This window comes from Phocoena sinus, chromosome 15 (genome assembly GCF_008692025.1).
Source record: "Phocoena sinus isolate mPhoSin1 chromosome 15, mPhoSin1.pri, whole genome shotgun sequence".
NCBI lineage: Eukaryota > Metazoa > Chordata > Mammalia > Artiodactyla > Phocoenidae > Phocoena > Phocoena sinus.
The window spans coordinates 51,766,789-51,783,295 of NC_045777.1; the positions used below are offsets into that span (position 1 = coordinate 51,766,789).

Here is a 16,507-nt window from a genome sequence, read left to right on the forward strand (position 1 = left end):
CCCCTTCCCTGGAAGGGAAAAGGGTAGCTTAGTCTAAATACAGACGAATTCACATCACTTTGCTTTGGGACCCCCTGGGATTGCTGACATTCACTGAAGTAGAACATTACTTCAAGGGAGATTATCACAGTCATTTTTGAGGTTTTTTGTTGGTAAGCTTCATATCTAAAGGATCATTATTTCAATGCTGTTCTTGTTAGACATTTATTTAAAAGCATGCCCTCATTCCTTTTTAATCAGCATCCTTGGAGTATCTGTCAGGTGTTGAATCCAGTGCTCAAAGCAGGGAAGTGAGAGAGAGGAAGAAGGATCTTGGGCATCCGGGGCTCCCAGGAGGTGGGCACCTTTCTGCCCTCTTTGGCCCTGGGTTGTGGGGTTTGGTTGGAAGGAACATCTTTCTCAGGCTCAGCTGCCAGGTAGAAAGTCTAGGGAGTGACCCACAGGAGCCCAACCCTTTCTTCCTGTATCCAGGACTTGTCCTCCCAGAGACAGCCCCTCCCCAGGGCCCTCCAGCCTCCCCCTCTCCCACCCCTATGGATGTCTCTGATCATCCAGTGCCTGGCTCTCCAGGGCTGTGCATACTGCTTCTCCAGCTGCTTCTCCTGCAGGGACGTCACACCCTGCTGATTCTTTGTTTTATTTCAGGGCATCTCATGTTCCCTGACTTCTCCTGTAATCCCTGGAGCACTTTTTTCTTTCTTCTTTGCTTAGGGTTCAAGGAGACAGGGCACCGTGGCAGTCAGGGTGGGCCATATCTGTGTCGTCAGCTTGTCTCTGGGCCATTCATCATAGAGCCAGGCCCGCCAGGTCTCCTCACTCCCCAGCCCCTCTCCTGCAGTTGTTCTTCCAAACCGGGACTCCCTCAGCCCCTGTTTGCCCAGAGACTCTGTCTTCAATCCCAGCAGCCACTCTTGGCTTCTTCTCGACGAGGGAGGTCGAGCTGCCAAATGGAGTTGAGAGTTTGTTCAAGTGTAAACCTCAGTCTGTGCATCTGTTCTTTTCCTCCTGCCCTTAGGTCTCCAGAGCCCCTTCCCCTCACCCCACCACCTGCAAAGCTTGGCTTCCCCATCTCACCTGGGGGTGGGGGCCTGATCTTAACCCCCTTCCCTCCCCCTCTCTCCTCTCTCCACACATATTCTTCTGGGTTAAAACTTTGCTCGATCCTGTTTCTCCTTTAACACCATTTTCTGGCTCCTTCAACTGTCAGCTGAATGTTTCCTTTTGTTTATTGAGAAGTCCTGGTTGAGTTACAGGTGATGGGAACATGCTGGTACATGAGGTGAAGGCTCTGCCCTCATGGGGCTTGCATTTCTGCGCAGGAGTTAGATATACACAGGTGATTAATGGCTGTGTGATAGACACTGAGGGAACAAGAGTAGTAGGGCCAGGTAGGAGTTGGTCGGTGGAGAGTTGGATCAGCTGTTTTAACTTGGTGGTCTGAGGAGACGACGTCAGCCCGAGGCCTGGGCAGAGCAGGGGCAAGTGTGCATATGTGTGGGGGGTACAAAAAGGCTGGGGAGGGGTCAGCTCCTTGGGCCTTGGAGTCCCGGCAAGAATTTTGGATTTTCTTCTAAGTGTGGCACAGAGTCCAGGAGGAGGGTCTGGAGCAGGGTAGCCATTTGCTCTCACTCGGACTGCTGCTGCAGGGAAGGCTCTTGTAAGTGAGCTGGGAGGATGGACTCAAGCTGGCTCCTGGGGGTGGGGCCTCAGAGCTGGGTACACAGTGGTCCTGTAATTGATGCATCCGTTGATCCTTGCTACTTGAGGCCTGAGTGGGCTACTGGGTGGCTGCCTGCAGAGCCTGAGAAGTCAGGTTGGTGTGCAGATTGGTGGGGGGTGGGCTGGGGTGTCGGTGGGCCGGAGGGTGCCCAGCAGGGAAGAGTTCCAATGAGTGGAGAGAACAGAGTCCCAGGGGCAATGGACCAGATGGTTTCTGGTGGAGGGTGCTGGCTGCCCTGCCAGATAGTGCCAAGTGGTCAAGTAGCTGGGCCCTGGCCTGACCTGTGGATTGCTTCCCATGCAAAGTGTTGTTGAGAGTGGCAGTCTGGGGGTGGGGCTGAGGGCTCAATCAAGAGAGAGAGGCAAGGAAAGGCAAACAAAGCAGGGTTTTCCCAGTGGTTTCACCGTAAAGGGGAGCAGTAAAGTGGTCTAGTAGCCAAGAGCATGTGGGGCAGGAGGGGGGTTCCTTGTTGGTTTGTTTTAGGTCTTTTAAAGTGTTTGCCTCTCCATCTGGCTTCAGCATTGCCCCATGTCCCCGTCTGCTGTCACTGCTCATGCAGCAGCCATCAGTGACCGATCTGTTCTGTATCTCACCTCTGAGGCCACCTAGACCTCTTGCTCCTTGTGCTCCATGGCACCCATGTGATGGTGCTTCTCTTTGAGCCTGTGGGGCTCTCTGGCTGCCAGAATTCCTGGAGTCCCAGGCCTGGGCTTCCTACGGGGCCTGGGGAGAATAAGTCGTGTTGGTTGGGAGGCTCCGGCAGGTCGCACACACTTGACTTCATCTTCTCCCAAGATCATGTTCAGTAGGATCAGGCACTCAGAGGCTAGATGAGTGAGCTCGCTGTCTGATTTCAGACGGGATTGGCCAGAGTAATGCAGGTGGAGGGGACTCTAGGTCTCTATCCAGTGGTGTCTGTTGCTTTTGACATTTTAAGACAAATTTGAAAGCCTGTGGAGATTGCAGGGGCTCACTTACCTCTGACAGGAGCGAGACCTGGGGACTTCTGCTCCCCTGGAAATCCTTTGTAGTATACAGTGTGTTGAAAGATAAAGAAAAGGAAGCACTCTGCCTGAATAAAAGCCCCAGTGTGCACACTATCCTCCTTTTAGCTGTAATTTACACATTGGGGAGAGAGGGGAGCAGCTCCTCCAGTGACTACAGGGCTAAGCACACTCTCAGGACAGGTGAGGCAGAGCTGGTGACACCCCTGCAGCAGCCTGAAAACAGGCAGATAGATCTGGAGGGACCTCCTGGGCACTGTCAGCCTCTTTGCCCTCTGGAGATTCAGTTTGACCAGACTCAATCCCTGCTCCCCAGAGAGGGCTGAGCTCAGAGAAGCCCTCCCTCCCTCCCTCCTTAGGTGCAATGCAGGGCTGGGCACCACAGCCAGCCAGCCAGGGTGCCTTTCCCTCCAGCAGGGATGAAGGCTGAGGGTTTCAGAGGCTGTTGCTCTGCTAACCTGCGTTCTTCCTCCACCTCCCACCTGCCTGTCCTTGTGTGTCCTCTCTTGAAGCTTGGGGACAGGAACAGCACACTAGACCTCAAGAAGCTGGGCTCCAGTCCTGTCCCTCCTTGGCTTTGTGACCTTGAGTCAGTTGCTTAACCTCTCTGGACTGGGTTCCTCTGCAAAGCGCAGGCATTGGGCTCAGCAGGCTCTCAGGCTCTGCCACAGGCCTGATCTGTGCTCATCATCCCAGGAATTGACTCGCTCCCTGTGAGAGAGCAGCCTCCCCTCACTGCCCTGGGGCCTTAGCTGTGCTGAGGGAGGTAGAAATGTTCTAGGGTGTGAAATGGACCAATGAGGTCTGAAAGAGTGTTTCTGGGCAGTGAGGAACATGTGTGGTCAGAGAGAACACGGGCTTGGAGCCATGGTCTACAACATGTCATGTTCAAAACCTGTCGGTCACTTAGCGCCACAGCCGAGCAGAGAACTGGAAGTGTCCCTTACAGCGGAAACAGGAACTCAGGGAGTGGTCAGATAAGGGGCAAAACCTGTGAAGCCAGAAGAGGCCCTGTGACCATGGCCGAGCCTCTCACGTGGGCTGCTGGTTTCTGGGAGACTGTGCTCCTCAGTGGGGAGGCTCTGCGGCTGGTCCAGGTCCAGGTCCAGGCGGGGCCCGTGCTTGGGGTTGGGTGGGCCAGAGTCTGCAGGCTGCTGGTGAGGAGGCCGCGGATACCAGCCTTCCCCGAGGAGGGATCAAAGCAAGGAGAGGAGGGAAGGGGCCCTGGCCGAGACCCTTTGCATTCCCTAGAAGTAAGGTTGGTTTTGGGCTTCAGCTTCCTGTTAAACGTTGTTCTAATTGGAAGAGCTTGGGAGGCCACATGTGGGGCTCGATCACAGGCAGGTTTGAGCAGCTTCGGTTAGTGGTCTCTTCCCTCCTGGGCTGCAGCTTCAGGCATCTTCTTTGGTGGGAGATGGCAAGTGCCTTGGCAAACAGAAGCCAGATGGGACACCTTGAGCACAGGTCACCCCTTACCCCCTCGGAGCTGATGCTCAGGGCGGGTGAGGACTTGGGTGCCATTCTGCCAGGGAGTGGCAGAGTACCTGTAGATTTCCATTAAGATGTGTGGATGTTTGGTGCTTCCAGGAGGAAGCAGTTATATGGGATCCATTTATAGTTTCTCCTCTTAGAAAAAGGGAGAACAGAAGTAAAACAAATCACACTGCAGTGGTGTCCAAGGGAAAGATGACTCTTTTCCTCGAGTCTCTCCCCAGTGGGGGCCCAATAAATAGATTGAGTTTATCTATTAATGGCATTTCTCTTACAAAACCTGTCACTTTATACTTGGGAAGGAGCATTCATTTGAGGAACCTTTACGTGAATGGACTGAGCACGGCATGTGTGGTTGGTGCAGGTTGGAGGCTGTGTGCTGATGGCGTTGGGGCCACAGGCCCTGACCACCATCTCTAGTGGCTTCCCTTCACTGAGCCCACAGGTGTCTTCTGGGAATGGGGGGTCCAGAAGGGGCAGTTGGCCTGAGAGGCATGTGCTTTTGTTGTTGGTGAAAAACTCACGCTGGGACCCTGTCCTGGAGCCAGGGATTCCCTGCAGACCCAGCGGCTGCGGTAGGGTCTGGCTGGAAGAGGGGCAGCTGTCTCGGGCCACAGGTACCTTCAGTTTTAATTAATTTAAAAAATTGCTACTGGGCTGTTAAGGTCAGTTTGAAAGAAAGATTTTTGCTCTCTTCCTTAACTATCCAATGTTTAGATTTTGGCCTTAGTTATGCCAAAAATGGAGAACTACTTAAATACATTCGGAAAATTGGTTCGTTCGATGAGACATGCACCCGATTTTACACAGCTGAGATGGTGTCTGCCCTAGAGTACTTGCATGGCAAGGGCATCATTCACAGGTACCAAGCCAGGGGGCTACAGGCTTTGCTCCCCAGGCCTGGGGGGTCAGCTCTGGTCTCTTTTATGGAGGGTGGGATGCCTCATTGTGAGAATTAAGAAGAGTTCACATTACTCTGATGTTGAGAGACTGTGGACCTTTAATATCAGATGAAATTGGTCAGATGTCTTTTTTGCCAGACTAACGATTCTCTTATCCATGTTGACTGGTGCTTTTATTTTGTCAGTTGTAGATTCTGTGTGTACTTATCATTTTCCATGATTTTCCGATAAAGTCAAATTGAAAGTGTTCATTTAAGCTTTCTTTTTCTTACTGATTTTTTTTTTTTTTTGGTGGTAAAATACCCATAACGTAAAATTTACTGGGAATTCCCTGGTGGTCCAGTGGTTAGGACTCCGAGCTTCCACTGCAAGGGGCATGGGTTCAATCCCTGGTCGGAACTAAGATCCCACCAAGCTGCGCGGCGCAGACAAAAAGAAAAGAAAAAAGCCTAAAATAGATAAAATTTACCATTTAACCATTTTCTCCCTCCCAGTTTTACTGAGAAATAGTTGACATATGTATATATAAATTTAAGGTGTGCATTTATTGCGTAATGATACCACAGAAGGTTTAAAGGCGCTTTATAGGTTAGGCATGATAGATTATACTTCAAAGTTTATTGAAATGGTAGATGCAGTTATGAAATGATGTAATTTGAATGTCCTCATTATATGCAGTTGATATTTGTTCAGTGCTAACTTTAGACTTGCATTCTTGGTTGTTAGTCTGTAAAGATTATAGGTATTAATCAGTTCATTTTGGTTTTAGCAAAATTTAGAGTTTGTAATAATGTTACTGTTTAAAATATTTCATCTCAAACGTAAAAAAATCTGCTTTCACAGGGACCTGAAACCAGAAAATATTTTGTTAAATGAAGATATGCACATCCAGATCACAGATTTTGGAACAGCAAAAGTATTATCCCCAGAGAGTAAACAAGGTGTGTGTTTTATTTCTAGTAGATCCCTGCTCAGTGCTTAAATCAAAACCAGCTTCTTAGAAACAGGTTGAATTGCCTTATGCTCATCATTAATGACAGTTGTTTGTAGTACCTTTGTTATTATAAAATGGATGCTTGAGTTTTCACAGAGGAAGCCTCTGCCTTTGGGCAGCTTTAGCTGAGGGTCTGGGCAGGTGTGTGCCTGGTCTGGTGGGTGCAGGGAGGGGCTTCACAGGCTGCCTGTGGTTGGTCCTCCTGGCCTCAAGTGGTAGTATAGGTCACCAGGTGCTTTCTGCATGTTGTCATAGGCCCTCAGATGCCCACTGTGGCTCACCCTCCCTAGTCATCTTCCTAGAAGATGCTGGGGTGCCACATTTGTTCCTGGTCTCCCATGCAGGGGTGTGAGGTCAGCTCCCAGGTCTTCCTGTTGGCACTGTGGGTTCTCTGGGGTTGGGGGGTGGTATGCGCGCGCGCGCACTTGCACGCACACATGCGCGCACGCGCGCGACTGACCTTGTATCCCAGTGCTGACTGTCTGCCTGTCTCCTGTGCGCACCTGCCAGGGGTGGTGGCCCAGGCACGCCGATTATAGTGAGGTTCTATAAGATCACAGAATGAGTTGGGGGCTGTTTTTTTTCCTGCTGGTCAAGTACATGTTAATCATTGCAGACCCTTCTAACCACTGTTCCTCTAGGGTATTTCCTAGCCGGATTATGTACTGTGACAGTTGCTCGCAGTCCACCTGGGTCAGAAGAGAGCCCTGGGTATCTTAGCTACCCAGGGGCATCTCGGCCATGGTGGGAGTGGGGGCATCTTGCTGTCCTTCAGGTGTTTGTTGAATGGAAATCATAAACTCCGAGGGTATAAAAAATGGCAATTTAACTCCTGAAAACTGTGTTCAAGTATTGGGGTAGAGAGAAGATAAAGCCCTTTATGGTGAGGGTTGGGGGAAACTCAAAGCCCCTGTGTGAGTTAATAAGTGACCTTGAAAATGAAACTTGGGTGTAGGGACAGGTGTGACTGTCAGAGCTACCCTGACCTGGGAGGCTGCTGCAGGGACCTCCACCCAGGGCATGTGCTTCTCTGCCGGGCTTGTGGGTACCCCTCAAAGAAGGACCTTGATGGAGAGCCCTGGGGGGACGGACATGCTAGGGGAGGGTAGAGGGTTTGTTGGTGGAAGAAAGATTCAAACAGAAGCATCCAGTTCGCTGCAGCTGCTCTTGAGTGGTAAAGGGGAGCTGTGAGCGCAGGGCAGTGGTGGGGAGGAGCTGGGCCCCTCCGAAGAGCCCTCTAGCTCAGCTGCGCTGGCCTGCTCTGCCTCGGGCTTGAACTGAGGCCTGTTTCGCAGCAGCTGCGGGGCTAACACTTGGGGTTTTGCTCCTCCCGGGCATGGTGGGCAGTCTTGACTCTGTGCTGCTGGAAGGGCCTGGCTGGGCCTCCATGGGTTCCCTTCAGCAGGGTGTGTGATCTTTCCTTTCCAGGCCTTTTCCCAGCCCTGTATTTTCAAACTGAGGGTTCTTGTCAAGATTCTGTCAGTGCTTTCATCTGTGCACAGACACTCTTTGAGTCACAAGATGGCATCTTGAATTCGGGAACTTTTCTGAGAATCTTAAAGAACCACCCTTTTGTGTTTGAAACAAAACTTGCAGTCAAGGCAGATGCTCTTATTTCTCAGTGAGGCTTAGTCCTGGCGACGCTTGCCTACCTTTGTATTGTACTTCCCACCCAGGGCTCCTGCCTGGAGGTGCACTTCCCAAGCCCCAGGAAGTCCTCCTGGCACCTGTGACATGCCCCAAACCTTGATCTATTTGACTCATTCCTATTGTATAGTAACATTTTGTTGGCCACTAATTATGTTTTGATAGACATGGTATAACTCGTAACCTAAGCATTGTCCATGACAGAGGTGAACCAAACAAGAACCTGAATGTTCTTGCTGGGCTGCTGGGCATCTCGTGTGTGACTTACCGCTGAGACCAGCCACCGCCTGCCAGTCAGCCATGGGAGTCACCCCCTCAGAGTCTGCTTGGTCCTTTTTTCTTCACTTGATTTTCTTCAGATCTGATATTTGGCACAGGCTATTCCTACTGTCATGTAGCCATTAAAAAAATGTAAGAACTTAAATGCATTGGTGAAATAGTGAAATAAACCTGAGTTTTAAAATCTGTCTGGAAGCAGGAGGCTAAAAAGTCCTTAACATTGTAAACCAGGCAGAACTATCGATATTTAAATATACACAGTTGAGTTGGCTTTTTTTTTTCCCTTAGAGGAAATGTAGAAAACATGCATAATTACGTGAATGAATAATTTTGGTGACATACTCTCATTTTCTGTTTGACGTAGTTTAGACTCTTAGAGTTTATTCCTGCATTAGCTTTTTTTTTTTAAAACATCTTTATTGGAGTATAATTGCTTTACATTGTTGTGTTAGTTGCTGCTGTATAACAAAGTGAATCAGCTAAAATATGTGGAACGCTTCATGAATTTGCGTGTCATCCTTGCGCAGGGGCCATGCTAATCTTCTCTGTATTGTTCCAATTTTGGTATATGGGCTGCCGAAGCGAGCACTTGTATTAGCTTTATAAACTTTTGTACAGAGATGGTTTCCTCAAAACATCTTAAAGCTTCCAGAAGGGAAGTGTTGGTGGGAGCGAGGCCCAGGTTCCTTAGCTGTGCAGTGAGCATGTTTCGCCCTCCGCCTTGTGAGAGACAGGCTGTCTGTCTTCACAGACCTCCGTCCCAGTGGGTGGCTCCTGGGACGGGGGGAGCCCCGTCGGGTCCAGGGAGTGACCCCTGTGCTGTGAGGGTGGGTGGGCACATGGATCGATGGGCCTTTCTGGCACAGAGGACTTAGACCTTCTAACCTTGCACAGGGGTCCCACAGAGCTTTACACTGAGGGTGGCTTAATAACATGGAGTCAGCCCCTCATCTGTGGCCGTGTGCCTGGCTGTGGCCCTCTTTGCAAGAAGCTTGGGGAGTTCAGGGTGCCCTGGAGGTTGAGACTTGAGGTTTGTGTCTGGAAGCCTGTCCTGAGTTGTGCAGGCCTTTCTGGTACAGTTGGGCGTGGAGGCTCCACTCACCACATATGGGGATGCAGGGAGGGGGGGCGCCAGGTGTGGGGACTGCTGGAGAGGGGATGCAGCGGGGAAGCCTCAGAGCCAGCATCACTGTCACTGCACCTGCACCTGTGCAGTGGCCCTCTGTGGACCGCCTTTGTCCAGACCCTTTGACCAGCGTTGACCCCCATCCTGCTGTGCTGTGGGCTGGAGACCCTCTCACAGCCTCTGCCCTGCCGCCACTCTAACACATGTGGGGCCACCTGCTCCCCTATACTCCCACCACCAAGCATACCTCCCAGCCATCGAGAAGCGATTACTCTGGTCTTTTTAGTATTGGTATTTGTTTAGTCATATCTGTGATGCATAGAGTGTTGTTGTTTTTAAAACACAAGGGTACCTGCTTTTTGTAAAAATTCAGAACATCCTTGTGACCTGATTTCCACCATCATCGATTTGTTTTCCCTGTAAATATTTTAGTATTTATTACTAAATACAAAGCTTATTTTTAAAAAACATAACCATAATACCATGCCATTTTTATACATTAAAAAATTAGCAGTAATAGCTTAATATCTTAAAATATTTAGTCCACGTTAAGTTTCCAGTTGCCATAATTCCACATCATAATTTTTTGGTTTGTTGCTTACTTGAATCAGGTTTCACATAAAATTCTCACATTGAGCTTAGCTAATTTTTCTCTTAAATTTCTGTTATCTATAGCTTCTTCTCCATCTGTTTTTTCCCTTGCAGTCTGTTGAAGAAACCAGGTCATTTGTCTTATAGAGTTTCCCAGAGTTTGCTGATTGCATCTCTGTGGAGTCATGTAACATGCTCCTCTCCCCTCTGTATGTCTTGAAAATTGGGAGTTGGATGTGGCTGCTTGATCACATTCAGGTTCAGTCCTTTCACACCAGAGGCTGGTGTGTGTGGTGTGTTCTTCATTAGAAAGCATGTAGCATCCATTCATCTCTCCCTGTCAACAGCCCTTTATAGCGATGATATCCTAGATCCATCAGTTCATTAGAGAATGCAGAGTGATCATAGCCCAGTTCTTTCATTCTTGAGCTGGAATTCTTTTTTTTTTAATTAAAAAAATTTTTTTAATTATTTACTTATTGGCTGCGTTGAGTCTTCGTTACTGCACACGGGCTTTCTCTAGTTGCAGCGAGCGAGGGCTACTCTGTTGCGGTGCGCGGGCTTCTCGTTGCGGAGCACAGGCTGTAGGGCGCGCAGGCTCAGTAGTTGTGGCTTGCGGGCTCTAGAGCGCAGGCTCAGTAGTTGTAGTGCATGGGCTTAGTTGCTCTGTGGCAGGCGGGATCTTCCCAGATCAGGGGTTGAACCTGTGTCCCCTGCCTTGGCAGGCAGATTCTTTTTTTTTTTTTTTTTTTTAAATAAATTTATTTATTTATTTTATTTTTGGCCGCGTTGGGTCTTTGTTGCTGCGCGCGGCCTTTCTCTAGTTGTGGTGAGTGGGGGCCACTGTTAGTTGTGGTGCTGGGCTTCTCACTGCGGTGGCTTCTCTTGTTGCGGAGCACAGGCTCTAGGTGCACAGGCTTCAGTAGTTGTGGCTCGCGGGTTCTAGAGCACAGGCTCAGCAGTTGTGGCACATGGGCTTAGTTGCTCTGCGACATGTGGGATCTTCCGGACGAGGGCTCGAACCCGTGTTCCCTGCATTGGCAGGTGAATTCTTAACCACTGCGCCACCAGGGAAAAATCCCTGGAATTCTTCTTTAAAGAGAAACTTCCCCTTAGCCACTATTTGTTTAACTAGTGATATTGATTGTGGAGGAAAAACAGGATAAGTGCTTGCTTCATTCCCCTTTATTTGCAGCTTTTGGAAAGCATGAATTGGTTCACTGTCATCCTCCAATGATGACCAATTCATCAAAAACACTATTACCCCACCTCACAACATACACAAAAGTTAACTTGGACAGATCAGAGATCTGAATGTAGGAGCTAAAACTATTACACTCTTGGAAGAAATCATGGGAGTAAACGTTCTTGACCTTGGGTTAGGCTCTGGTTTCTTAGATACAATACCAGAAGTACAAGCAGCAGAACAAGTTTTAAAACTTTGGTGCTGTGATACCATTAAGAAAGTGAAAAAGACAACCTATGGGGTTGAATAAGAAAAAAAAATTTCAAATCATATATCTGATAAGGGGCTTGTATCCAGAATATATAAAGAACTCATAACAAAAAAAATGTTTTTTTAATGGGCAAAGGGTCTGAATAGACATTTTTCTAAAGAAGATAAGCAAATGGCTAATAAACACATGAAAAGATGCTCAGTATCATTAGGGAAATGCAAATCAAAACCACACTGAGACACCACTTCACACCCACTAGGATGACTAATCAAAAAGACATCTGATAAGAAGTATTAGCAAGGCTGTTGAGAAATCAAAGCCCTTGTACTCTGCAGGTGGGATTGTCAAATGATGCAGCCGCTTTGGAAAAGTCTGGCAATTCCTCAGAAGGTTAAGCATAGTTACCTTATAATCAGCCATTCAGCTTCTAGGTATATATCCAAGAGAACTGAAAAACAAATGTTTACATAAAAAGTTGTGTGCTAGTGTTCATAGCAGCTTTATTTGTAATAGCCAAGGAGTGGAAACAACTCAAGTGTCCATCAACTGATGAATGGATAAACAGAGTGTGGTCTATCTGTATAGTGGAATATTATTCAGCCTTAAAAGGAATGAAGTTCTGATATAGGCTCCAGCATTGATGAACCTTGAAAACATTGTGCTAAGTGAAAGCCAGCTGGGATTAGGATAGGGATTTTGTTGAATGTATAGATCAGTTTGGGGAGTATTGCTCTCTTAACAATATTGTCTTCTGATCCTTCAACGTGGAATGTCTTTCTGTTTATTTATATCTTTTGTAATTTCTTTCAAAAATTTTTTGTAGTTTTCCGTGTTATAAGCTTTGCACTTTTTTTTTTTAATTTTATTTTTGGCTGTGGTGGGTCTTTGTTGCTGTGCATGGGCTTTCTCTAGTTGCAGTGAGTAGGGGCTACTCTTCGTTGCTGTGCGCGGGCTTCTCATTGCGGTTGGCTTCTTTTGTTGCGGAGCCTGGGCTGTAGGGTGCGTGGGCTTCAGTAGTTGTGGCGCGCAGGCTTAGTTGCTCTGTGGCATGTGGGATCTTCCCGGACCAGGGATCGAACCTGTGTCCCTTGCATTGGCAAGCGGATTCTTAACCACTGCGCCACCAGGGAAGTCCCAGCTTTGCACTTCTTTTGTTAAGTTTATTCCTAAGTATTTCATTTTATTTTTGAGGCTATTGTAAATGTAATTGTTTTCTTAATTTTCAGATTGTTCATTGAGAGTATATGAAACATAGTTGATTTTTTTTGGTACACTGATCTTACGTCCTGCAACCTGATGGACTTGTTTATTAGTTTTAATAGTTTTTTAGTGACTTCCTTGGGACTTTTTACGTACAGATCATGTCATCTGTGATTAGAGATAGTTTACTTCTTCCTTTCCAGCCTGGATGCGTTTTGCTTCATTTTCTTGCCTAATTGCCCTGGCTAGAACCTCCCCATTGAATAGAAATGGCGAGAGCAGGCATCCTTGTCTTGTTCTTGACCTTAGGGGAAAAGCTTTGTCTTTCACCATTGAGTATGATGTTCGTTGTGGGTTTTTCATAGGTACCTTTATCAGGTTGAGGAAGTTCCCTTCTTTTTTTTTTTTTTAAATTTATTCATTTTATTTATTTTTGGCTGCGTTGGGTCTTTGTGGCTGCGCGCAGGCTTTCTCTAGTTCTGGCGAGCGGGGGCTACTCTTTTTTTTTTTTTTTTTTTTTTTTGCGGTACGCGGGCCTCTCACTGTTGTGGCCTCTCCTGTTGCGGAACACAGGCTCCGGACGCACAGGCTCAGTGGCCATGGCTCACGGGCCTAGCTGCTCCGCGGCATGTGGGATCTTCCCGGACTGGGGCATGAACCTGTGTCCCCTGCATCGGCAGGCGGACTCTCAACCACTGTGCCACCAGGGAAATCCCGGGGGCTACTCTTCATTGTGGTGCGCGGGCTTCTCATTGTGATGGCTTCTCTTGTTGCTCTAGGCACACGGGCTTTAGTAGTTTTGGCACGTGGGCTCAGTAGTTGTGGCACACGGGCTTAGTTGCTCCGTGGCATGTGGGATCTTCCTGGACCAGGGCTCGAACCTGTGTCTGCTGCATTGGCAGGCGGGTTCTTAACCACTGCGCCACCAGGGAAGCCCCGAGGAAGTTCCCTTCTGTTTCTAGTTTGTTTTATACTTTACCATGAAGGAGTGTTGGATTTTTGTTAGATGGTTTTTCTGCATCTCTTGATCAAGATGGTCATGTGGTTTTTGTCCTTTATTCTAATGATGTGATGTAATGTATTGATTGGTTTTTATGTGCTGAACCACCCTTGCATTCCTGAGATTAAATCCCAGTTGGTCGTGGTGCACACTCCTTTTTATGTGTTGCTGGATTCAGTTTGCTTGTGTTCTGTCCAAGAGCTAATAAGCACATTTTGTGGAGTGTGTTTGCTGTGCTTCACATGTGGGTTCATGGATAAGACAATAGTGGTCTGCACTTTTGGCTTTGAAAAGAGTGTTCTGACCTCAGGAGCATGTCAGGTCCCTCCGTCCCCGCTGGCACCTCACAGTCTGACCTGCAGATCTGTGGTGGCCAGAGTGGTCCACAGCCCAGGGTGCTGGCCCGTTTATTTGAACCACTTTGAGGGTGGAGGTAACAACCCAGCCCAAACCCTTCTTTACCCTGACCCTTTGGCCTCCTGTTGAGTGGGTTAGTAGCCTAAAGGAGGCAGCATAAGCCAACAGTGGCTTGTGGGCCTTGGTTTTCCAGTAGCTGGAGAATTTTGACCTCTGGCTAGTCTCTGAGCTTACTGGGGTAGGTAACTAGATTATCTCTGTGGCTTTCTAATGCACTCTTGGGCTCTTACCCTGGTGTCACAGATAGAAATCTGCCATTCGTGAAGTGGGAGAGGAGAAAATTACTTGTTTTCACTAACCCTTCAGTGAAATCGAGCATCTCCTTCAGTTATGAAGGTAGGCAACAAACATCTGTGTCATTAGAAATCACAGATGTTTTCATGTCCTGTCACAGTCGTCACAGATTCTTGATATAGTTTATGCTCATCGCTACTTCAGAATTACTCTATTAATAGACCTGCTGCCAGATCTTGTTGGTGTATTAATAAAAAAGAAACATATTAGTATATTGCATATTTATTACTTTAATATTTTGATACTTTCATTATGTATAGTCTTGTAGATATTATTTTATGTCTTTAGAACATCATTCTGAGGACAGTTATTCTTTTCCACACTCCAGAGGATTCATTCATCTCTAGACTAGTGAAAGAGCTCCTTTCTAAAGGGGTGACTCTGTATCCCCAGGGACTTGGGAGTCCCTTTAAGAAGGTGGACATAGGCTCCTGGGGAAGAGGAAGCAGCAGGTGTTGTGGGGGACAAGCAGACGCAGGCCCAGAAAGCTTACAGAAGCAGCAGCACACAGTCCTGATGCCGTCATGATTTGCTCTTTAAAGCCCAGCCATGCAGTGTGTGTGTGTCTCCTGTCCACTTTGTTTTGTGCATAATGTAGCTATTTACAAGCACAAATACCTCTGCATACTGTGTGATAGCCTGAATTATTTAATTATGTGTAATACATATCTTTCCATATAAAAATATATTTCTAGAACTTTTCAATAATAGCATTTAAAAATATAAATCACGGAAGTAATGCACAATCATTATGAAGAACAGAAACACTGAACAGGTGAAGTATCGAGTTGAAGCCTGGCCCCCGAAGGATTGTGTCATGGCCCTGCCATCTGTGCTGGCTCCGTCCTGGAGGATCAGGTGCCAGAAATGAATTGCTGGATCAGAGAGCAAGCCTGTCCTGTATGGCTTTTTTTTTTTTTTTTTTGCGGTACGCGGGCCTCTCACTGCTGTGGCCTCTCCCGCTGCGGAGCACAGGCTCCGGACGCGCAGGCTCAGCGGCCATGGCTCACGGGCCCAGCCACTCCGCGGCACGTGGGATCCTCCCAGACCGGGGCACGAACCCGCGACCCCAGCATCGGCAGGCAGACTCCCAACCACTGCGCCACCAGGGAAGCCCCTGTATGGCTTTTGATGTGTTTTGGAAAATTGCTCCTCCAAAGTCACAGCATTTCACATTCCCACCAGTAGCACTGTGAGGTTTTCCTCTTCAAATCCTTGCCAATACTGCGCATTTTCCTTCTTTTTTATCTTTGCTGATTTGATAGGCTACCATATTAATTAACATTTCTTTGATTCATTGTAAGGTTGAATGGTTTCACTTGGTTTTAGCTCTTGATTTGTTTTCTTCCTCTGTTGAATCACTTCAGTGTTATCAGCTGTCAGGGTCCTGGAAGGATGCAAATGTGGCTGAGAAGTCTACAGGAGAGTAGCTGACCTAGGGGACCAGTTACAGACAGCAGGGCCCAAGGAAGCTGGACTCCCGCAGCGGGATAGAGAGCCCCTCGGCCCTGGGAGGGCAGGTGGGAGGGACCAGCACCTGAGGGCGGGGTGGGGGTGTGTGTGTGTGGGGGTGGGCTCTGTGGTGGGAGAGGGCTGTGGCCTGGGGGTTGGCCAGGAGGAATAATCTCCATCTCTCTCCTGTCTCCCACTGGGGGTTCCTGCTGGCTCCAGGGCACAGAGAAGGACAGAGGCCGCATCTGGGAACACATGGGGAAGGTGCAGCATGTCGGCCTTGTCTGTGTTTTTTAGGCATCTGCCTTTGGAGGCTCTTGGACCCGCAGTTAGGAAGTCTCCCGTATGGGGAGCCCTGCTGGCTGCCCACCCCAGGGATGGCAGATGGGGAGCCGATGGCCACCATGGCCAGTGGGCCTGCCTCACAGCAGACCATTGCATGCTGAATTGGTGTGGCCATGGGCCCTGGGTTTCTTTTGCATTTTAATTCTGGTGTTGTGTTGTTTATAGCCATACACTGTAAAGAATACAGCTATAGACAGACAAAGCATGGGTCTGTCGTGTTTTACTGCAGGTGGCTGTACCCTGTCAGGTTATTTCTGAGTCAGGCCTAAGTTGAGGTGCCCAGTACAGAGCCTTCAGTCATTGCAGGAAGAGAAGGGTACTTTCCCCAAACTGGAGCACTTTGTGTAGCAGGGTGGTTGACTTTGAGAAGGAAAGACGAAAAAGAAGGAATTTCAGCCATCCTCCCTTCCCCAGCTCTCCCTCCTCTAGAACATCCCAGAACTGAGTGAGTTGCTCCTGCTGTGTTTAGAGCCAGGTCTTTGGAGGGCAGATGCTAATGTCTGGGCAGAGCGCTGTCCCAAGGAGGCCACCCAGGGCTTCATAGCCAAGCCCCTGGGGGCGTTTGGGGTTGGAGAATTCTTGGCTGTG

General features: G+C 48.4%; 1 protein-coding gene and 1 non-coding gene across 5 annotated transcripts in view; one reads left to right on the forward strand and one right to left on the reverse strand.

Annotated features, from left to right (window-relative positions):
* The window catches only part of PDPK1 (3-phosphoinositide dependent protein kinase 1), a 67,720-nt gene that overhangs the window by 27,005 nt on the left and 24,208 nt on the right, over nucleotides 1-16,507 (forward strand). For 3 of the 4 annotated variants that reach the window (XR_004345687.1, XR_004345688.1, XM_032604360.1), the window contains exons 5-6: nucleotides 4,933-5,077; nucleotides 5,961-6,058. The exons of the other annotated variant lie outside the window; for it this stretch is intronic. Coding sequence is in view for 1 of the 3 variants with exons in the window: in XM_032604360.1 (XP_032460251.1) it covers nucleotides 4,933-5,077; nucleotides 5,961-6,058 (243 nt within the window). In the remaining 2 variants the exon portion in view is untranslated. The remainder of the gene's footprint in view (nucleotides 1-4,932; nucleotides 5,078-5,960; nucleotides 6,059-16,507) is intronic. 4 annotated transcript variants of the gene reach the window in all.
* On the reverse strand, nucleotides 8,520-8,626 carry LOC116741061. Its single transcript, XR_004346035.1, has one exon. It is a non-coding gene; the product is annotated as a U6 spliceosomal RNA (small nuclear RNA).